Source organism: Scyliorhinus torazame, chromosome 2, assembly GCF_047496885.1.
Source record: "Scyliorhinus torazame isolate Kashiwa2021f chromosome 2, sScyTor2.1, whole genome shotgun sequence".
Lineage (NCBI taxonomy): Eukaryota > Metazoa > Chordata > Chondrichthyes > Carcharhiniformes > Scyliorhinidae > Scyliorhinus > Scyliorhinus torazame.
The window spans coordinates 97,089,577-97,113,664 of NC_092708.1; the positions used below are offsets into that span (position 1 = coordinate 97,089,577).

The 24,088-nt window shown below is 52.5% G+C and overlaps 1 protein-coding gene across 4 annotated transcripts in view; it reads left to right on the top strand.

Annotated features, from left to right (window-relative positions):
• Positions 1-6,588: 6,588 nt before the first annotated feature.
• Positions 6,589-24,088, top strand: part of LOC140389850 (RNA-binding motif, single-stranded-interacting protein 1-like) — a 433,449-nt gene continuing 415,949 nt past the window's right edge. For 2 of the 4 annotated variants that reach the window (XM_072474477.1, XM_072474497.1), the window contains exon 1: positions 6,591-6,760. In XM_072474477.1, coding sequence (XP_072330578.1) covers positions 6,689-6,760 — 72 coding nt within the window. In that variant the 5' untranslated portion in view covers positions 6,591-6,688. Of the gene's footprint in view, positions 6,761-24,088 lie in introns of all 4 variants that reach the window. The other 2 variants (XM_072474452.1, XM_072474427.1) reach the window with 2 other exon arrangements.

Consider the following 24,088-nt stretch of genomic DNA (forward strand, 5'->3'; position numbering starts at 1 on the left):
GAACATAGAACATAGAATATTACAGAGCAGTACAGGCCCTTCGGCCCTCGATGTTGCGCCGACCTGTGAAACCACTCTAAAGCCCATCATGGGAATAATCATGGAGTATTCAGATGAAGGGGATTAGAAGGTGAGGAAATTCACCAGAGTGTGCAGATATAATTAAGTCTTCATTTCAAAGTCATAAATTCTACCCTTAATTCCTTGACAAATTCCTATATTCACATTTATAATGGAAACTATTTATGTAACCTTTGTTATGTTGCATTTATGTCCACAGCCAGCAACTGTATGGCGATGGTAATTAGAGTGAATACATTTATACAAGCAGCTTCCATTCTGAGTCTTGACTTAAGTAATGGAAAAAGTCAGCAGGAAGTGTGTCCATATATTAATTAGATTTTTAATATATTGCACAAATAGCAGAAAGACATTTCACTTCATTATCAGTCAAACTATGGCAGGGAAAGTGTAACCTTAACATTATGTTGCATTAAATGTCAGCGATGGCTCAGGTGGCAGCATTCTCGCCTGTCACTTGAGAGATTTCCGACTCCAGAGAAATTAGCACAAAAATCAAGGCTGACATTTCAGTGCGGTACTTAAGAAGATCCCATGACTATATTGTGAAGAAGAACAGGGAATATTCTGTTGTTTGTGGAAGCTTGCTGTATGCAAATTAGATGCAGCATTTGCTACATTACAACAGTGACTACGCTTCAGAATTACTTAATTAACTGTAAAGCATTTTAGGATGTCCTGTGGTTGTGAAAGGCACCATATAAATGCATGTCTTTTCTTATATGAGCTTAAATGCGCTGCTCATTCAAAGCTCTGCTGCCTGTATCCTAAGCCCCACCAAATTCCCCCTCGCCCCCACTCCTGTGACCACTGATTGGCAATGGCTTCAGGTTCCCAATACCTCAATTTTAATACTTTCATCTTCCACATCCCTCCTGTCCCTGAAATCTCCTATGTTCCTCCTCCTCTGCAAACTGTGTTCCATCAATTGTGGTCTTTTACACATTCTGCCCTCTTTACCCTTCAGTTGGTGGTCAGCTGTTTAGGCCCTATGTTGTGGAATTCCTTCTCTAAACCTCTCAACCCTCTCACCTCTCTTTCCTGCTTAGCATTACCAACCCTCCAGGATTGACCTGGAGTCTCCAGGAATTGAAGATCAATTTTCAGAAACCTGCCCTGTGCAACCTTGGAGGAAAATCGCTGGTCTTGTCTTTTCTTTGAACATTTCTCTTTGCCAGATATGAAAATATTGAAAACAGAGGGACGGGGAGCAGGGGTGGGGGGTGGGGGGTGGGGGGGGGGGGGGGGGGGGTAGACGGGACCCTCTTTATGACCTTACTTCAAACCTACTTCCTGAATCAAGCTTTCCTTTGGTTTGCTATCCACTGTAGTCTGAATAAGGTTCTGTTAAATGCCTTGGCACATTTTCTTATTTGGAAGGCTCTTTACAAATGCAAGTTGTTGTGGTTGAAATATCAATCATTATACAAGATATGCAGGCAGGATAGCAAGTTTGTAAGTGAATGCACTCACAGATTAAACAATTGGTAATTAGTGAATTAAGACAGCCTGCTGGATGATTTAATGCCTCTAATACAGCTATTGTTTCAAACTTTATATCAAACAGACCATCTTGTTTTAAAAAAAATGTTGTTCAAGAGACAACCTCAGTTAATCTGAAGCTTTAAGCCATTTTCTTTTTTAAAAAATTTAGAATACTCAATTCTTTCCAATTAAGGGGCAATTTAGCGTGGCCAATTACACCTACACTGCACATCTTTGGGTTGTGATGGTATGTATTAGGGGTAATATGGTACCTGTGAAGCCGAGAGGCTATTGGCTGACAGGTCCCGGGTCCTGGTTGAATCTGCCGACTTCCGGCTCCGCCCTGAAGGCGGAGTATAAGAACATGAGAACATAAGAACTAGGAGCAGGAGTAGGCCATCTGGCCCCTCGAGCCTGCGCCACCATTCAATGAGATCATGGCTGATCTTTTGTGGACTCAGCTCCACTTTCCGTCTCGAGTTCTCCCAGCAGCCGCATTCTGTAACTGAGCTGCTGGGGAACAAGTCTTGCTTAATAAAGCCTCGATAGACTTTATCACTTCTCGACTTGTGTAAGTCATTGTGCGTTACAATTTATTAAGCAAGCTTAAAAGACTATGGAGCGCCGGATCGCCCCGGATGTCTGCTGATCAGCCCCCATGCAGCAAACTCGGCGGCCGTGTTTAAACACTGGCTAGCATGCTTCGAAGGCTACCTTCGATCGGCCCCCGGCCGGACCACGGAGGATCAGAAAATGCAGGTCCTGCATTCCAGGGTGAGCCCGGAGATCTACACGCTCATCGAAGACGCGGAGGATTTCCCAACGGCGCTCGCTATGCTGAATGGCGTCTACATTCGGCCCCGCCCCTTGGGCTCCGTGGACCCCCGTTGCGACCGACTCCCCGGCACCCCCCCCCCCCCCCCCCCCGCAAGCCTGCGCGGCTAGAACGTCAGACCATCCCGGTGGGGCCCGCTGCTATTTTTGCGGGCAGGCGAAACACCCCCGGCAGCGCTGCCCGGCCCGCACAGCTATTTGTAAAAGCTGCGGCAAAAAGGGCCATTACGCGGCGGTGTGCAGGTCCCGGGGGGTCGCTGCAATCCCTGGGGAAGAGCGAGGACAGCAGATTCAAAATCCCCCACCCCCGCCTCCCCCCCCCACCGATCCATGCGCGACCCGCGGGCGCCGCCATTTTGGGTCCCGGACACCACGAGGGGAGGATGGGCGCCACCATCTTGTGACCCCCCCGGCCACGTGCGATTCATGGGGTCGGCCATTTTGTCCACCCCCGACCGCGTGCGATCCATGGACGCCGCCATCTTGGCTGACAGCCAAGGACCCCAGCATAGACGGCTCCACGGGGTCCGAAGAAAACGCTGCGATGCTACTACCACGACTGGCTTCGGTGACTCTGGACCAATCGCGGCCCCGGACGCTCCAAACGACGACAACAACGGTGCTGGTAAACGGGTACGAGACGCCATGCTTGATCGACTCCGGGAGCACGGAAAGTTTTATTCACCCAGATACGGTAAGACGCTGTTTGCTTTCCATTCATCCAAGCGCTCAAAAGATTTCCCTAGCTGCGGGATCCCATTCGGTAGAGATCAAAGGGTTCTGCATCGCGAAGCTAACGGTGCAAGGGAGGGAGTTTAAGAACTATAGGCTCTACGTCCTTCCCCAACTCTGCGCGCCCACATTACTGGGGTTAGATTTCCAGTGTAACCTCCAGAGCCTAACATTCCAATTCGGCGGCCCAATACCCCCACTCACTATCTGCGGCCTGGCAACCCTCAAGGTTGAACCGCCTTCCTTGTTTGCGAACCTCACCCCGGATTGCAAACCCGTCGCCACTAGGAGCAGATGGTACAGCGCCCAGGATCGGACGTTTATCCGGTCTGAAGTCCAGCGGCTGCTGAAGGAAGGCATAATCCAGGCCAGCAATAGTCCCTGGAGAGCCCAGGTGGTAGTCGTGAAGACCGGGGAGAAGCAGAGGATGGTCGTAGACTATAGTCAGACCATCAATAGGTACACGCAGCTAGATGCGTACCCTCTCCCCCGCATATCCGACATGGTCAATCGGATTGCACAGTACAAGGTCTTTTCCACCGTGGACCTCATGTCCGCATACCACCAGCTCCCCATCCGCCCAGGTGACTGCAAGTACACAGCCTTCGAGGCAGACGTGCGGCTCTACCATTTTCTAAGGGTCCCATTTGGCGTCACGAACGGAGTCTCGGTCTTCCAACCGGAGATGGACCGAATGGTTGACCAGCATGGGCTGTAGGCCACGCTCCCATACCTCGACAACGTAACCATCTGCGGCCATGACCAGCAGGACCACGATGTCAACCTCCAAAAATTCCCCCAGACCGCTAACGCACTGAACATCACCTATAACGAGGAAAAATGCGTTTTTAGCACCAACTGTCTGGCCATCCTGGGATACGTATTGCGCAATGGAGTGATAGGCCCCGACCCCGAATGCATGCGCCCCCTTATTTAATTCCCCCTCCCCCACTGCTCCAAAGCCCTGAAACACTGCCTGGTCTTCTTTTCATATTACGCCCAATGGGTTCCCCAGTACGCCGACAAGGCCCGCCTGTTAATCCAGTCCACTACCTTTCCCCTGTCGACAGAGGCCCGCCAGGCCTTCAGCCGCATCAAAACGGATATCGCAAAGGCCACGATGCGCGCGATCGACGAGTCCCTCCCCTTCCAGGTCGAGAGCGATGCATCCGATGTAGCTCTGGAGGCCACTCTCAACCAAACGGGCAGACCCGTCGCCTTTTTCTCCCGAACCCTCCACGCCTCAGAAATCCGCCACTCCTCAGTGGAAAAGGAAGCCCAAGCCATAGTGGAAGCTGTGCGACATTGGAGGCATTACCTGGCCGGCAGGAGATTCACTCTCCTCACTGACCAACGGTCGGTAGCCTTTATGTTTGATAATGCACAGCGGGGCAAAATTAAGAATGACAAGATCTTGAGGTGGAGGATTGAGCTCTCCACCTATAACTATGAGATCTTGTATCGTCCCGGAAAGCTGAACGAGCCGTCCGATGCCCTATCCCACGGCACATGTGCCAACGCACAAATAGACCACCTCCAAGCCCTCCACGAGGACCTCTGCCACCCGGGGGTCACTCGATTCTACCATTTTGTAAAGTCCCGCAACCTCCCCTACTCTGTGGAGGAGGTCCGTACAGTCACCAGGAACTGCCAGATCTGCGCAGAGTGCAAACCGCACTTTTTCAGGCCAGATAGAGCGCACCTGATAAAGGCTAACCATCCCTTTGAACGCCTTAGTTTGGATTTCAAAGGCCCCCTCCCCTCCACCGACCGCAACGCATACTTCCTGAACGTGGTGGACGAGTACTCCCGTTTCCCTTTCGCCATCCCCTGCCCCGACATGACAGCGGCCACAGTCATTAAAGCCCTTGGCACCATCTTTACACTGTTCGGTTTCCCCGCGTACATCCACAGCGACAGAGGGTCCTCCTTCATGAGCGACGAGCTGCGTCAGTTCCTGCTCAGCAAGGGCATTGCCTCGAGCAGGACGACCAGCTACAACCCCCGGCGGAACGGTCAGGTAGAGAGGGAGAACGGTAAGGTCTGGAAGACTGTCCTACTGGACCTACGGTCCAGAGATCTCCCAGTGTCCCGGTGGCAGGAAGTCCTCCCTGATGCCCTCCACTCCATCCGGTCGCTGCTGTGTACCACCACTAACCAAATGCCTCACGAGTGCCTCCTTGTCTTCCCTAGGAAGTCCTCCTCCGGAACGTCGCTGCCGACCTGGCTGGCAGCCCCAGGACCCATCTTTCTCCGAAAGCATGTGCGGGCGCACAAATTGGACCCGTTAATCGAGAGGGTTCACCTTCTCCATGCAAACCCTCAGTACGCCTACGGGCGTACCCCGACAGCCGACAGGACACGGTCTCCCTGCGGGACCTGCCGCCCGCCGGAAACACACACCCCCCCCAACACCAATCACCCCCTCCCTGCCACCGGCGCACCCCACGACCGCCCCCTTCCCGGGTGGATCGGTCCTCCTCCCGTGCCCGCCCAGGAGTAAAGAAACAGGAACGAACAGCGCAACGCTCCCGGAGACGACAGTGCCCGAGCCAGCACCTGCACCACCACCGGTGCTGAGGCGATCGACGAGGATGACCAGGGCACCCGCTCGACTTGTGGAAACCGCGTGACACCAAGAAAACAAGAATTCTGTTGTAAATAATTCTGACACAAACTTGTACATAGCTAAATGTTGGGCTAAAAATGCATAGCCACTGTTCGAAATTTGTTCCAGGACCAGCCTTGTAAACCCCTACCACCATGCGAACCACCACCCCACCGGGTTCTTTTTTAACAAGGGGAGAATGTGGTGGTATGTATTAGGGGTGATATGGTACCTGTGAAGCCGAGAGGCTATTGGCTGACAGGTCCCGGGTCCTGGTTGGATCTGCCGACTTCTGGCTCCACCCTGAACGCGGAGTATAAGAGCTTGAGTTCTCCCAGCAGCCACATTCTGTAACTGTGCTGCTGGGGAACAAGTCTTGCTTAATAAAGCCTCGATAGACTTCATCACTTCTCGACTTATGTAAGTCATTGTGCGCTACAGGGGTGAAACCCATGCAAACACGGGGAGAATGTGCAAACTCCACAAGGACAGTGACCCATAGCTGGGATCGAACCTGGGACCTCGGTGCCATGAGGCAGCACTGCGCCACCGTGCTGCCAAAGTGTTTTCTTTAATGGTTGGGAAAATGTAAAATGAAATTATATTTGATAAATTATTGAAATCAATATTGCATATATAAGCATATATAAGCTTCAAAGTGCAAATTCATTACATGTTGGTTAAACTTGCTATTATAAAGCACCCTTCCCCCATTTAGCATGTTGAAAGCCTATTGATTACTTCTGGGTGCTTCAGTTTATCTCTATTGAAACAGGAGAGAAACTCACTCACAAAGAGGCTGACTCGTGAATCTCCTTCAAGTCATCGACTCCAGTATGCCTTCCAAGTCTGCTTTTAGGCTTGTGTGAGGTTTGTTGGTAAAAGCAGCCTAAGAAGACACAGCAAAGGAACTCAGCTCCTGCACTGCAGGCAGACATTTCTATCTTCATGGGTAAAGTGTGGAAACAACAGATGTACCCCCAGTACACTTATTACTATCCACAGTATCTCCCAGCTGAGGTATGGTAAATACAGGGTTATGTTAACTACTTTATGTAATACATGTATGTTACTGTTCACATTGAGATTAAACAATGAGAACAATTATTAGATTTTATGTTAAACATAACAATTAGCATTATCATGTACTCTTATTTAGAACATATTTGTTCTCAATAACCTTGTGTTAATTATGTGAGCGGAGGTGCTTATATTGGATTTTCAATGTCCTGCATTTGAATCACATTGTTTTCCAGCAGACTGTGTTTTGTCCTTTTCCCAAGGTCTTTGTTTCCTGCATAAGTGAACCATGTTCTTAGTTTTGCTGCTCACAAATTCTGTTTTTAAAGCCACTTGCACAATTCATCTGTGAACAAATAGTCTTTAAAGAACTGATTTTTAAAAAATGGTTTAAACTCCTATCTCTACCTTTGCTCAGCATTATCTATAAGCTTTGTATACTTTAGTAAAATGTGTTTGCCAAAGGGTAAATGACATAGAATGCAGGCTTTGGTCAAGGCTCATAAAGGGAAAGCACCAATGTTAATGCCTGTAAAATACAATGGATGTGGCAGGTAAAACTTTATTACCATTGATGCATTTAGTGTCAAACATTTCTCTTTTAATAATAGAGGCAAATGTTTTTACTTCTGAATATCAATATGAATAGTCATGTCGAAAGACCAAAGTAATGCTTAGACAAAATAATAGAAGTTTGAAATTGTCAGGTATGATATGGTGCAGACCTTTGTTTGAAAGTGTTGTGGAAACTGCTTGCAGGTCAAAACAACATAGAAATTAGCTGTCGAAAGCTTAATATTAAAGATTTTACAGAGTGAACTAAGACAGCCTGCTGGATGATTTAATGCCTCTAATACAGCTATTGTTTCAAACTTTATATCAAACAGACCATCTCATTAAAAAAAAAAATTTTGTTCAAGAGACAATCTCAATTAATCTGAAGCTTTAAGGCGTTTTCTTTTTTAAAAAATTTAGAATACTCAATCCATTTTTCCCAATTAAGGGGCAATTTAGCATGGCCAATTACACCTACCCTGCACATCTTTGGCTTTGAAGTAAGATCATATTCTGGGCATTGGTTTATTAAATCTGTGATTCACTAATTCACATTCCTCTGAGGAATGCAACAAAATGCTTGTATGAAATAAGAAATGTAACAAGATTAGAATTTTCGAACAATTGGAACTATTTTTGGACTTGAAATATGTTGTGGTTATTGATTTTGTTCATTGCTTTTTGGCCATGTTCAGCTGTAACTATTTGTGTATATTATCTAACCTAAGGATGTGCAGTTTAAAAACAAAAAAGTCAATATTGCTTATTTTTAAAGTATCTTTCCTTGTATTAAAAGGGAAGAAAGGAGAGTATTCTTTATGTTTTGTTGATACTACCATATTCCATTTTTGTCTTTTTAATGAAATTTACTTCTATTGTAAGTGTGAGAGCCTATAATTCTGAAGAGCCACCTTGGGCAGGATTCTCCGCCTGCCGACACTGAAATCGGGAAACAGATTGGGCGGAGAATCGGTTCCGATGCTGAAATCGCGGCGAGCACTGATTTCACGCCAAATTGCAATTCTCCGTTGTCTCGGCAGCGGCGTCACTGCAGTCCGGAACACGCATACAGTAAACACCGTTTGCACATCATTAGCAGGCCCGACCTGGTATTCTCCAGGGCCTTCATGATTCTCCGCCTCCAATGGGTCGAATTCCCAACGCCGAGGTTCACTTGTGCTTTTAAAAATCGTGAAACCGGCATTGTGGCCAATGAGGGAGAGAGAGGAGGTAAGATACGGAGAGGTGCGACTGCGGGCTGCCATACCGGACACTGGCCGGGCAGGCTGGGGTGAGAGGGGCTTTGCCAGGGTTCGGTGGGTGACGGAGGAACGGGCCATATGACCAGGGTGATCCACCACCGGACTGGAACGATGGCCAGGCAAGGACTGCCATTGCCGCGGCTTGCAAGGCAGCCATCTTGCTGTGCACCCCACTGACCACCCACTTTGGCCCCTAGCGGCACAAAAGCCTCCTGAGTGTCAATTGCAGTACCGGTGAATCTGACACCGTTTCACATTGGAATCGATTATGTTCCACATGGCACCGGTGCTAGCCCCTCAACAGTCGCTGAATCGGTCCAGGTGTAGCTGTATTGGAATTCCATGAATCCTGCCCCGGCGTCAACACTCAGTCTGAAGAACAAAGAATCTGGCCGCTTGTTTATAAGAATCACTTATCACTTTATTATACCTTAAAAAAACATTACAGTGAAAATGTTACATGGTATAGTGATTGATGCACTATCAATTACGACAAGATGAGAGTAGAATGTAAGCGAGGCTTTATTACACAGAGATGTGTGGCCTCCTACAGCAGCTGACGAAATAGCTGCTGTATGGTGAGCACACATATTTATACTCCGCCTACTGGGTGGAGCCAGCAGGCAGGGAACTACCCCGTACCTGTAGTACAGGGGCCTTACCGTAATACCCATATATACAATATATTACAACAGTGGTGACTACCACATTCACTCCCTGTTAGAAATGAGCCCAGCGGGGGGGGTGGAAAACTATATGCATACAGATTGGTTTTAAAATTACAGAGAAGGTTACAAATTTGGACGATCGGGCGCCTTGATCTGTCGTTGAGAGCGCCGCAGTGCTGGTGGCGACTCAGGCATCGGCTTGGTCTTCGGTGACTCCGGGAACGTGTCGAAATCCTCTTCATCCCCGGGTGGGAGCAAGGGGAGGACGGATTGTCCTGGAGCAGGGGCTGCGGTGGGGTGCGGCGGGGGAGGGGAAGTGGGGGGGGGAGGGGGGGACACCCCAGCTGGTGCCAGATCCTGAGGGAGACTGTGTCTTGGTGGCCATCGGGGTACGCTACGTAGGCATACTGCGGGTTCGCATGGAGTAGCTGTACTCTGAACCAACGGGTCCGCCTTGTGGAGCCACACGTGCTTGCGGAGGAGAATGGGTCCTGGAGCTGCCAGCCACGTTGGCCGTGAAACCCCGGAAGTGGACTTCCTGGGGAAGGCAAAGAGACGTTCATGGGGAGTTTCATTGGTCGCGGTGCACAGGAGCGACCAAATGGAGTGAAGTGCATCGGGGAGGACCTCCTGCCAGTGGGAGGCCGGGAGATTTCTGGAACGTAGGACCAGTTGGACGGCCCTCCAGGCCGTCCCATTCTCCCTCTCCACCTGCCCGTTTCCCCTGGGGTTGTAGCTGGTCGTCCTGCTCGAGGCAATGCCCCTGTTGAGCAGGTACTGGCGCAGCTCCTCACTCATAAATGAGGATCCCCGGTCGCTGTGGACGTAGGCGGGGAAACCGAACAGAGCAAAGATGGTGTTGAGGGCTTTGATGACGGTGGCAGACGTCATATCGGGGCATGGGATGGCGAAGGGAAATCAGGAATACTCGTCAACCACATTAAGAAAGTACGTGTTGCGGTCGGTGGAGGGGAGGGGCCCTTTGAAGCCCTCGCTGAGGCGTTCAAAGGGGCAAGAGGCCTTCACCAGGCATGCACGGTCTGGCCGGTAGAAGTGCGGTTTCCACTCCGTGGATGCCTGGCAGTCTCTAGTGATAGCCCTGACTTCCTCGATGGAGTAGGGCAGATTGCGGGCCTTAATGAAGTGGTAAAAGCGGGTGACTCCCGGGTGACAGAGATCGTCATGCAGTGTCCGGGGTAGGTCCACTTGTGTGCTGGGACATGTACCTCGGGGCAGGGCATCGGGGGGCTCGTTGAGCTTTCTGGGGCGATACAAATTCTCGTAATTGTAGGTGGAGAGCTCGATCCTCCACCTCAAGATTTTATCATTATTGATCTTACCCCGCCGTGTGTTGTTAAACATGAGGCAACCGACCGTTGGTCAGTGAGGAGAGTGAATCTCCTGCCGGCCAGGTAATGCCTCCAATGTCTCACAGCTTCAATGATCGCTTGGGCCTCCTTTTCGACGGAGGAGTGCCGAATCTCGGAGGCATGGAAGGGGCGTGAAAAGAATGCCACGGGCCTGCCTGCCTGGTTGAGGGTGGCGGCCAGAGCGACGTCTGATGCATCACTCTCAACTTGGAAGGGGAGCGTCTCGTCGACCGCGTGCATCGCGGTCTTGGCGATGTCGGCCTAGATATGGTTGAAGGCCTGGTGAACCTCGGCCGTCAGTGGGAAAGCGGTGGATTGAATGAGTGGACGGGCCTTGTCCGCATAGTTTGGGACCCACTGGGCGTAATACAAAAAGAACCCCAGGCATCGTTTGAGGGCCTAGAGGCAGTGGGGGAGGGGGAGTTCCATGAGGGGGCGCATGCGATCGGGGTCGGGCCCTAGAACTCCGTTCTGAACCACATACCTGAGGATGGCTAATTGGTTTGTGCTGAACACACACTTCTCCTTGTTGTAAGTTAGATTGAGGAGTGTGGCGGTGTGGAGAAATTTGGAAAGGTTAGGGTCGTGGTCCTGCTGGTCGTGGCCGCAGATGGTGACGTTGTCCAGGTACGGGAAAGTGGCCGGCAGCCCGTACCAGTCAACCATTCGGTCCATCTCCCGTTGGAAGACCGAGACTCCGTTGGTGACGCCGAAGGGAACCCTAAGGAAATGGTAAAGGCGGCCGTCTGCCTCGAACGCAGTGTATGGGCCATCCGCCTTGCGGATGGGGAGCTGGTGGTAGGCAGATTTCAGGCCCACTGTCGAGAAGACCCGGTACTGTGCAATCTGATTGACCATATTAGATATGCGTGCGAGGGGGTACGCGTCGAGCTGTGTGTACCGATTGATGGTCTGACTGTAGTGAACGACCATCCTGTTTTTCTCCCCGGTTTTCACCACTACCACTTGCGCTCTCCAGGGGCTGTTGCTCGCCTCAATAATACCTTCCCGCAGCAGCTGCTGGAACTCAGACCTGATGAAGGTCCTGTCCTGGGCACTGTACCATCTGCTCCTGGTGGCGACGGGTTTGCAATCCGGGGTGAGGTTTGCAAACAGGGAAGGCGGGTCGACCTTAAGGGTCGCGAGGCCGTAAACAGTAAGGGGTGGTAGGGGCCCGCCAAATTTCAGAGTTAGACTTTGGAGGTGGCACTGGAAGTCCAGGCCGAGTAACAGGGCAGCGCAGAGGTCGGGGAGGACATAGAGCCGGAAGCCGCTGAACTCTACGCCATGGATGGTGAGGGCGGCGGTGCAGTACCCCCGGATCGCCACGGAGTGGGATCCGGAGGCCAGGGAGATTCTGTGGTTAGCGGGGTGTACCGCGAGGGAGCAGCGCCTTACCCTATCAGCATGGATGAAGCTCTCTGTGCTCCCGGAGTCCAGAAGGCAGGATATTTCGTGCCTGTTGATCTTCACTTTTGTCGAAGCGGTCGCAAGGTTGTGCGGTCGAGACTGGTCGATCGTGACCGAGGCAATACGCGGTTGGTCGGCGGCGGTTGCAGGCAATGAGCGACTCGATGAGGTGCCCGACGGGCAGGGGTCCTGAGGCGGGTAAGATGGTGGCGCCCACGGGCATCACGTGGTCTGAGGAGAGGAAGATGGCGGCGCCCACTGGTCGCATGTGGGGGGTGCCAGGACAATAGCGGCGATTGAGCGGGCCTGGCACACTGCAGCGAAATGTCCCTTCTTGCCACAGGCCTTGCAGAGCGTACTCAGCACCAGGCAGCGCTGCCGGGGCTGTTTTGTCTGTCCGCAGAAGTAGCACTTGGGTCCCCCGGGGTTGGTTGGCTGCCACACGGCGCAGGCGTGGGGTTGGCTGAGGGCGGTCGCTGATGGGGTCCACGATGGAGTGGCCGCTGGCGGGGTCCACCATGCACAGGTGGGGTGGGCCGTGCGGTCGGGGGCATAAGCCTGTATGTTGTGTGAGGCGACTATGAGCGAGAGTGCTAGTTTCTTGGTCGCCGCGAGGTCAAGCGTGGCCCCTTCTAAGAGGCGCTGGCGGATGTAGTCAGACCCTATGCCCGTAACGAACGCGTCTCTCATTAGCAGGTTTGAATGTTCAGTGGCCGAAACGGTATGGCAGTCACATGTATGCTTCAAAGCAAGCTGCCAATGTTGGAAGCCCTTTTTGGCGTTGTCTGCTTGAGGATGCAGCTGCAGGCGATCTGGCTTGATGCAGAGGTCCATCTCTGAAAAATCTCTGTGTAATAAATTGATGCACTATCAATTACGACGAGACGAGAGTAGAATGTAATCGAGGCTTTATTACACAGAGATGTGTGGCCTCCTACAGCAGCTTACGAAATGGCTGCTGTTCGGACAGCACACACATTTATACTCCACCTCCTGGGCGGAGCCAGCAGGTAGGGATCTACCCCTGTACCTGTAGTACAGGGGCCTTACCGTAATAGCCGTATATACAATGTAATACAACAGTGGTGACTACCACAGTGATGGTATACATGGTACAGTTAGTATAAATGAACTGTCATATTTAATAAGTGAAAGAAACGTAACTGTTTACAATGACCTGTAAGAATTGAGTTATTGAAGTGAAACATTTACTGTTACAAAAAAAATAATTCATAGAATCCCTACAGTGCAGAAGGAGGGCATTCGTCCCATTGAGTCTGCACCGATCCTCCAAGAGTGCACCCACCCGGGACCACTCCCTCGCCCTATCCCCGGAACCCCACCTAGCCTTTGGACACTAAGGGGTAATTTAGCCAGGTTAATCCACCTAAACTGCATATCCTGGAGGAAATCCTCGCAAACACCGGGAGAACGTACAAACTCCACACAGTCACCCAAGGCAGCAATTGTACCCTGGTCCCTGGCGCTGTGAGGTAGCAGTGCTAACCACTATGCCACCGTGTTGAAAAATAAGGAAAATTGCAGAACTTTAGAAAATCAGCAATAGCTTCAATTTCAATAGCTCTTTCCAGGTGCACAAAACTGCCTCATGCTCAAAGAGGATTTTGTTTTTGAAAACAGCAAGAGAGGTGCGAAGGTCAATGGAATTTGGCAGGAAGCTGGAGAGGTTGGAAGCACCGTGCTGAGCAAGTAGCTGCAATGTTAGAACAGAGACAAGAAGTAAATAATGGAAGAAGTGCAAAAGGTGCATGAGGGAATGTTAATATAGGAAATCACTAAGATGGAGTGGGATGAAGCTGTGGAGGGACTTTTAAACATAAGGGGCTGGATTCTCCATTTCACGCGGCTAAGTGCCGGATTCGAACAGAGAATCCGGGAGAGGTTCACGTCAAAGAAATCGGCACAAACCCCTCACCGATTCTGGTACGAGTGAGGGGCTAGCACCGGCGACGACTCTGACACTCCACCTTCCCCGCCGACACTGGCCGGAGAATGGCCGGGTCCCTGGCCGCACATGCGCACGGCTGACAACCTGCAGTGGTCATGCCATACAACATGGTGCCAGCCGTGCGTGGGCCCAACCCACCATCTGCGACCTCACAGCCCACCCCCTGGCCACCCACCACCAGTTCCCCCAGCCCTCGCAGAAGCCTCCCCGGCCAGCTGCACGGATCCCGGCTGAGTGTGGTGGCGCTGGACACAGTCCGCAGACGGCATTCCGGGTTTGTGATTTGTGGGACCACACGTGTCCTGTGCTGTTGGGAACTCAACCCATTGGGGGCGGAGCATCGGAAGTGGGCTGGCCGATGTGGCGCCAACGGCATTGCGACTGTGCGCGGCGCGCATCACAGTGACGCCATTTCGGATGGGGCGGAGCATGGCTGACCGGCGTCAAACCGCCGCCGGCCCTGATTTCGGCGTCAGAGCCCATAGTCCGCCCGATCACCAAACACAAATTCGACGTCGGGCTACGGAGAATCGTGTCCAACAATTCTGAAGTAAATTTGCTGGGAGTTAGTAGAGCTGGAAGAAAACCAGCGAAATAGCATCTCAAGGTAACAAAGGTGTGGGCTGGAATTCAAACACCAGAGGATTTTAGGTGATTTGTATTGCAGTCCAACAATATGTATGATAAGGGTGGATGCGGGGGAGTGGGCACAAGTAATATATTAGCACTTTATAACTTCCATAGCTACAAGTGACTGATTAGGTTGATGAATGTGAGGTGAGGACTGACAGGGGCTAAAAAGAATGGCTTTGAGTTTCATGACATTATGCTGAAAGACAGCAGAGAAGAACATAAAGTTTACAGCACAGGAATTGGGTTCAGGAACAGCCTGTATGCCTGATCTTGTATTTATCACCCATAGTTTTGGCTTCCCTGAGAAGTGGAAGCAGCGGGCACGATTTAGCGGGTGCGCCACGCTGGAATCGGAGCAGGTCGCAGCTAGTAGATCGGGATTCCGGATGGTCCTTACTTTTGCGAGACCTCTTGACCTGGATCATTCCCACAATGGGCAGAATCCAGACTCGCATAGTTTAAAGAGCTTAAAGGCTCTTTTAACCATATTTGCACCAGATCGAACATACACCAAGCATCCACCGGCCTCGCTGAAGAGACCCCAGCCGGACAATGTCCAGCACTGGTCCCCACAAACGGGGACCAGGTGGAACAGCACTTGGGGTTCACCCAGGCGATTGTATGTTAGGTCGCACCCATCATCTCTACAGGCGAGGTTCACCTGAAAAATGTCTATGTCAGGTTTCGGGCATGTTAGGCGGGATGCACCCTGGCAGCTGCATATTTGAGAACATCTCATTATTCAACGGCATTTTGCCTTTTTTTGGCCCCGGGGGATTCTCTCCGCCGAGGCCGCACTTGAGTGATGAAGCTTGTCAGCAGGAAAAGTTCCTTGCAGATCGGGGCACCATTTTGGAAGGCTGCCTCGATCTTTACACCCCCCCCCGCCCCCCCCAGTTTCAGGACCCCCTCCAGTTTTCAACTCCCCACCCTCACCCCCCAACCTTGGGGCGGCTTCCGGAAACCCCCCATTAGTCCCCCTATACCTGGTAAGGTTCTCCGGCCCCGATTTCTAGCATTGCCCACCTTGCATCTGGGCACACTGGCACTGCCAGGGTGCCAGGCTGGCAGGGTCACCCGGACATCCTGGAAGGGGGTCTCTAATGGCCTGGGAGGCCCTCCCAGGTGCTGATATGCCTGGAAAATGACACCCTTGCGAGGTCTCCCAGGCGCGGCCATTGAATCCTGGGTGAATCCAGCGAACATATATTCAAATGAACGATACAGCTCATTCAGATATGCTGATCTAGGTCACGTCCAGTGAGGGCGAGATCCAAATCGTGACATCTCGAGAAATCCCGTTGAATACTAACTGTCTTTCAATCAATGGTGTTGACAGCATTGATGCAGAAGCTGACCTGATGGTCCCAGATAATATTGCTATTATTGCTGTTGGAAGCAGCTAGGTGCAGAGGAACAGGCAACCGAGGATGAAACTCAACTTCAGTGACAGAGGAGAAACCAGTGCCTGCACTGTGATTGTTATGAATGTAATCAAGTTAGAGATATGTCACAGAGTTGTACTTGTGCGGTAGAGAAATTGAATGATGTTTGCAACAGTGTCAAAGGTGGTGGAGAGTTTGAGGTGAGCCAGTCTCAAAATCAAAATTGCACTGGATGCTCACTAAAAGAAAAACTGCCAGATTATACTATTGGGAGACTGATGATGTAGTGCTAGAGGGATAGAGGATTTTGATGGGAAATGACTGTTGGTGAGCTGGGTAAAAGTGTGATCGAGCACATATTAAACAAAGAGAAGGGCCAAAAGGCCTTCTCCTGCTCCTACCTTCTATGTAATGGGGTAAGTAGCTATCAGAGAAACAAAAGTAGAGGCAAGAAAATATTAAGTGGGAAGCAAAGGAGAATGAGGCCTGTGTGAAAAACGCACAGAAATTGAGATCTTGGCTGACATCTGTTATGACTTACCTGAGTAAATAAGATTACAGTGTACAGTAATGATAATAAACCCTGATGCAAGATGATACAGAGCATCTTTAAGAATGGTGTTGAGAAAGATCTATGCATTCTGTGGCTGCTTTATTCAGAGACTCCACCCAACTGCAAATCACCAAGTTCCAGTTAAATACCATTCTTTTTCATTCTATAAATAATATAAATTACATTGAAAAATATTACCAATTATAAATATAATGCAGATCAATTAATTGTCTATTGCATATAGATCGGAGAATTTACAGTGCAGAAGGAGGCCATTCGGCCTATTGAGTCTGTACCGGCCCTTGGAAAGATCACCCTACCTAAGCCCCCACACCTCCACACTATCCCCGTAACCAAGTAACCCCATCTAACCTTTTAGACACTAAGGGCAATTTAGCATGGCCAATCCACCTTACCTGCACATCTTTGGACTGTGGGAGGAAACCGGAGCACCCGGAGGAAACCCACGAAGACACGGGGAGAATGTGCAGACTCCGCACAGACAGTGACCCAAGCGGGAATCGAACCTGGGTCCCTGGGGCTGTGAAGCAACTGTGCTAACCACTGTGCTAGCGTGCCACACATGTGCTACCATGCCGACCATATAGGTTAGAACAGGCATTGTCAAACTCGGGGGCGTGACGCGCGGGTGGGTCGCGGGCGGGTGTCGTGAGGGTCGCGGAGCCGTCCGTCACGGCGCTCCCGATCGCGCAAATCTGTGTGCAACAGCCGCAGCAGCCAGCTATTAATAACGCCGGCTGCAAGCGGCCTTCAAAATGGCCCTGAACATGGAAAAAAATGCAGCCACACTGCGCATGCATACCAGATCATCGGCGCACATGCGCAAAACTATGCGCGCCGATGATCGGGCACGCATGCGCAGTGCGGCCGCTTTTTTTTTTAAACGGTCACAGCTTTTGTTTTACAAGTTCGGGGGGGTTTTACTCATTTATTTTATTCAATTTTTATATTTTTCATTTATTTTATTCATTTTACTTTTATTTTGTTTAACACTTTTATTTGATAAAATTTTCCAGGAAAAAAATGCAGAACTTTGGACAGATGCAGACTCCATACATTCCGACACCGGAAGGCTTCACCTTCATCCAACAGGTTCCATTGGAGGAGCGTGTACGAAGGCCAAAGGGACCCATAACCATGGGCGAGATTCTCCGACCCCCCCGCCGGGTCCCCCCCCCGCGATTCTCCGGCCCGGATGGGCCGAAGTCCCGCTGCTAAATTGCCTGTCCCGCCAGCATAGATTAAACCACCTACCTTACCGGCGGGACAAGGCGGCGCGGGTGGGCTCCTGGGGGGGGGGGGGGGGGGGGGGTGGGTGGGGGGGGGGTGCGGGGCGATCTGGCCCCCGGGGGGTGCCCCCACTGTGGGGGCACTCTTTTCCTTCCGCCTTCACCACGGTCTCCACCATGGCGGAGGCGGAAGAGATTCCCTCCACTGCGCATGCGCGGGAATGTCGTCAGCGGCCGCTAACACTCCCGCGCATGCGCCACCCGGAGATGTCATTTCCGCGCCAGCTGGGGGGGCACCAAAGGCCTTTTCCGCCAGCTGGCGGGGCGGAAATTCGTCCGGCGCGGGCCTAGCCCCTTAAGTTTGGGGCTCGGCCCCCCAAGATGCGGAGCATTCCGAACCTTTGGGGCGGCGCGATGCCCGACTTATTTGCGCCGTTTTGGGCGCCAGTCGGCGGACATCGCGCCAATACCGGAGAATTTCGCCCCATTTCCTCCATTTTTGTCAGCAGCAAACAAAGTGAGAGAAAATGGTGGGTCGCGCAGGTCGGCCGGCGTGGGTTGTGAAGGTCGGCCGGGTTGGGTCGTGAAGGTCGGCCGGGTTGGGTCCCGAAGGTTGGTCGGTTGGTAAAAATGGGTCCTCGGAAAAAAAGTTTGAAGAACACTGAGTTAGAAGATAATTGTATATGTTGTCACAAATAAAATAAATGGCAAACATCAAAATGGGCATTTTTGTTGAAAAATGAGGAAGACTTTCCAACGTAATACAAGAATGAATGTTGGTGTTTTAAATAACGTTAAATATAATGGCCAGAAATCTCTGTTTCAGAGACTAAATGCTGCCGCCGGGACTGAACTGCGTGACTTCCAGGGTCCCGAAAGCGGCGCCGGTCCTGGAGTGATTCAGGACGTCCTAGTGGTCGAGCACCGGCACCATGTCGAACTAGTTTACCAGGGTCGGAATTGGTACTGGAGAGCTTGACAAGCTGCGCCGTACATCAGCCCTCCACTCCCCACACACCCCGAAGAGCGGCCCCAAGATTCGCAGATGCCGAGCTGGAGACCTTGCTGGGTGCAGTGGAGGGGAGGCGGAACACCCCGTACTCGTGGTGAGAAGGAGGCTGCCACTGGTGGATGTCAGCTGGGCCTGGGCGCAGGTTGCAGAGGCTGTGAGCTCCATAGGCCCCAGTGTCAGGACCGGGCAGCAGTGCCGGAAGAAGCTGCACAAACTCCTCAGGGCAGCCAGGATAAGTCACCAGTTCCATTCCCCTGACAACCTCCCCCCACCCCCCCTCCCCAAATACCCATCACCCCCCCCCCAACATGCGGCCCCAGCCACGCAGCAATGGGCAAGGATGGGCAACCTCCCAGGCCAGCCAGGGTGGGCAGTATGGTAGCACAGTGGTTAGCACTATGGCTTCACAGCACCAGAGTCCCAGGTTTGATTCCCGGCTTGGGTCACTGACTGTGCGGAGTCTATATGTTCTCCCCGTGTCTGTGTGCGTTTCCTCCAGGTGCTCCGGTTTCCTCCCACAAGTCCAGAAAGACATGCTTTTTAGGTGAATTGGACATTCTGAATTCTCCCTCCGAGTACCTGAACAGGCGCTGGAATGTGGCAACTGGGGGATTTTCACAGTAACTTCATTGTAGTGTTAATGTAAGCCTACTTGTGACACTAATAACCCATAGCCCCCCTCCCCCTTCTAAAGAGTGATCGATCACCACCCGCTGGCAGTCCACGTGCACCCCACCCTGCACCACATGCCAAATACTGATACCACCCGTCTTGGTCGGATGCCCTGCACACACAGGGCACCAGCCGCGGACCCACAACCGCAGAGAGCAGGAGAAGACCCCTCACTGTCGCAGAGCTGAGGGTGTTGGATCTGGTCGGAGGGTTTGGAGAACGGGCAGTCACCGAGGCAGAGGTTGGCATCAGGAACCAAGTGAGTCCGCAATGAATAGCAATGACCCTATGGCATGTGTGGCAACCCCCACATCCCTCACCCACCCATGAGTCTTGCCTTTTGTCTTACAGGGTCACCCGGTGATGAGCCGGGTCCCTCTGGGGTCCCTCGCCCACGGCCTCAACCCTGAGACTCATCCGGCAACAAAGCAAGACCTGCTGTTCACCATGCCCCCAGCCATAACCCCGTGACACCCCTGAGCACAGTGCCGGGGCCGACACCAATCTCTCAACACTGCTGTCACCAGCACCCTCCACCACTCCAAAGACAGTCACCTCTGTTGGGCATGTTGGTGAAGAGGCTCCTGCAGCTCTATCCGGTGCGCATCACACATCGGATGGAGGTAGGAGCCCCACAGGGGGCAGGTGGTCGGCAGACGCCCAACCCCGGGACGAGCTGCCAACAGATGTGTTTAGGGCTTCTGGAAAGAGCGGTCCCATCAATGGAGATGCAGACGCAGAGCCGGGGACTACATGAGGGGGTGTCAGCAACCATCCAGTGCCTGCAGGTGCAGTTGGATGAGTCCAACCGCCTGCAGGAGCAGGAGGAGGAGCCGACAGCGCGTGCCACCCAGGCCAACACCGCACGGGTGGTGTCTGCGGTGGAGGCTTTGGGTGCAACATACCGGCCATGGGTCAAGATGCCAGGAGCAGTCTGTGCTGGTGGTGGCTGAAGCACGGGACAGGGCTGTCCTGCCACAGACAGCCATGTACCAGGACCCCATGGACATCGCTGCGGAGCTCCAGAGTGTAGCCCAATCACAACGGGCCATGGCTGCAGGTGTCGAGAGCATTGGCCTGGCGCTGGCTGACCTGAAGCAGACACAGAGGGATCCGGCACAGTCACTGAGTGATGTGGCACAGTCCCTGTGCTCCATGGCCACGAACATAGAGACCATGGTCAAGACGAGAGCAGGCCTCCATGACTGGCAGTGCCTGGTGGCAGCGGAGCCCCCAGAGCTTGATCCAACCGCACCCCCATCCAGGGAGTAGCCCGAAGGAAGAGAAGGTGATGGGGTCTGCGCAGGTGATTCTGCAGGAGAGGTGCTGGAGCATCGCAGCACATCTGAGCCTCCCCCACCTGTCCTAAGCGCATTTGATGGGCAGTGGACAGACCAGAGTGGCACCATGCCATTTAGGATGCCTGGACGACTGCCAAGCCCACCAGAGGGTGGCTGTAAAGGGGACCCAGGTCATAGCAGGCCACCTCCACTCCTGGTGAACCACCTCGAGACCCACCTAGACAGAGTGTTAGGGCACATAATGCCAGGAAGTTAGACACCAGTTAGGTTGGCACGGCTGAAACACATAGGCTAGCGATAGGGGCTAGGGCATAATATTTGAATGTATCACACTAAACACCTGTTCACCAACAGGATGCAAGCATTGGAGGTGGACATGAGCCAGGACCGCCCAGGGCAGTTGGAGGCCACCACCCCCTGTGTCGCCCCCAGAGGCGGCAGGGGACAGGGCTAGATATGTGGGGGTGCCATGTGGTAGGGCCTACACAGTGCATAACCCACCACCGCATTTTGCCCTAGTACCCAGCCTCACACCCCCTCCCCAAGCCAATCCCGGACCTCGAGCACACCTCCCCCACCCCAGGTGTTCGATGGGACCATGCAATGGAATGGTCAGCAGGCATGTAGGGATAACCCAGGCAGATGGTGGAAAGTGCTAACAGGCGCAGGAGGCAGAAATTGTCAAAAGATGCGGAGCAGCAGAATTCATCGTGGAGCGGATTGTCATCGTCCTCCATTCCATGGACCAGAACTGCTGACACTGCCAATCCAAGGCCACCACTCCGTAGTAAAGCAGGCAGGAAGAATGGAGGGAGGTGCAGGGAGGGTGGATGGGGGCGGGGGTGACTGGCGGGGGGGGCGGTGCGTGGGGGTAGGTCAGGGGGTTGGAGCTATCACCAGCCAGGCCCCCTAGTCGGCAAATCTGATGGCGATTAGTGCGTCCCGTGCATGGCAGCCCTGGAAAACATGTTGTGCGGCCTCCTGGGCCTACCCGGGCCCTATGTCCTGCCCATCCTGGTCCTCCTCCCATCCTCCAGCATATCGCCCCTCTGCCCTGAGATATTGTGGAGGAAGCACCAGGCCACCACGATGCGGGCGACCCTCCCATCACTATACTGGCGGGCCCCTCCAGGGTGGTCCAGGCACCTGAATTGCATCCTCAGGATGCTGAAGCACCGCTTGATCATGTCCCTGGTCGCTGCATGGGCGTCGTTGTAGCAGTTCTCCGCATTGGACTGAGACTTCCGGATAGGCGGCATTGGCCACAACCACAACGACTAACCCCTGTCGCCCAGGAGCCAACCCGGGGGTGCACCTTGAAGGTGTCGGGTACTGTCATGTGTGCTAGGATGAAGGCATCGTTCACGCTGCCTGGGTACCGATGCAGACGTGAATGATGTGCAGCTTGTGGTCACACACCAACAGCACGTTCATTGAGTGGTACCCCTTCCGGTTTGTGAAGTGCAATCCTCATGCGGTGGTGCTCGTACAAGGACATGCATCCCATTGATCACCCCTGGACCTGGGGCATTCCAGCGATAGCAGCGAACCCTGCTCCCCAGGCAACCTGGTGGGCTTGATCAAGGTTGATGTATTGCACCGACCGGACCGGACACACAGGGCATCCGTAATGGCGCGGATGCACCTGTACACCTTGGTCTGGGAGTTCCCCAATAGGTTCCCACTTGGTGCTTGGAAGGACCTCGTTGCATTAACATTCATGGCGGCTATCACCATGACGGCCACCGGGAGCGGGTGCCCTCCCCCATACCTCGCGGTTCCAGGTGCACCATGATGCAGCAGATATGCCGAATGGTCAGCTGGAGTCTTCAATGACACATCCAGTCTGGCAGGTCCTTGAGTGACAGACGCTTCCAGTACACACGGTACCTGAAGCAGCAGCACCATCCTACCTCCTCCTCAGCCTGTTGGGCAGCAGTCTCTCCATCTTCACCGGCTGGTTCTGCTCATCTGGGGCAGGCTCTGCTGCTGCAGGGTCCTCCCTGAGCAGCTCTTGCTTATACAGCCACAGTGTGTCCGCCAGGGCTGTAGCGGCCAGGCAGATGTAACTATTCCTAGTAGATGAATGGCAGACATGTTGGCGTGGTGGGTACTCCCATGCCCAACCAGGTCCAGCAGAGCCACAGTGGCACCGGCCTGCATTGCTGCCCCTGCCCGGCATGTACCGCCTCCCATTCCCACCCCCACCGGTTCCCCCTGCTGCATTTCCCTCTGTACCGGCCCCCTGGCCCCCATCGATCTTGCTGGCAGAGGTACTGGTAGCAGGCGTAGTGGTACGCTCTGCGGCCCCTGTCATGTGACCTCCTCGAGTGAGCCACATGATGCCCCGCCAGTATGGTGGCACCCGGTTTTGGGGGGTGGGGGGGACGGCTGGCGACGCTCTGGGAGAGAGATTGCTTGTGCATGTTCATACTGTTATTCATCTGTTGTTTTGTATATATTTGACCCACAGTTGATGTTAATAAATTGTTTGTAGCTTTAGTTACAAGTGTTCCTGAAATATAAATCAGACCATCCGACAAGAACATTACATGGTACCAGGATTGGATGGTATTAAACACTGAGAAAAAACTATCACATCATCGGTGAAACCTGAGAACCACAGAGATTTGAAGATTTTGAAGACTGCAAGGATGAACTACATGGAGTCGTTGAGGCCACCAATGAGTCTCAAATTTCATTATAATGTGGACAGCAACTGGCGTGTATTTAAACAACACTTTAATCTGTTCCTTACTGCAGTAAATTTAGGAATCATCGGTGAAGCTATGTCCTATTGCAGTGGCAATGGCTGATGCGAGGTTGAGGAGAGGTGAATCCAGGCCCTTGAATGTGCAGGGCCTGGAGGGGGGGGGCCAGTCAAAAGAGCACATGTTTTTGCTCATTAAAAGAGTCTGGGGGCCTGGACCTGGAGTTGGAGGTAGGCCGGGGGTGTCGCAAGGGGTGGTGGTTAGATGTAGGTCTGTTGGCGCACCTGGGGTTCTGTGCAAGGATCTCAGGGGATATCCAGGATTACATTTTGAACAATGATAATGGGGAGGTCTCACCCTCGATACAATGGGAGGCGCTGAAAGTAGTAATTAGGAGAGAAATTATATCTTGCAATGCACATATAGATGCGGAGGCAAGGAGGGAGCATGAAAAACTAGTAGACGATATTTTGTTTTTGAAAATATTTTTATTCGATTTTTAACATTTTAAATGAACACAAAGTAAAACAACAAATCCCCCCCTCCCCCCCAATCCTTCAACACCCCAGTGACCCAG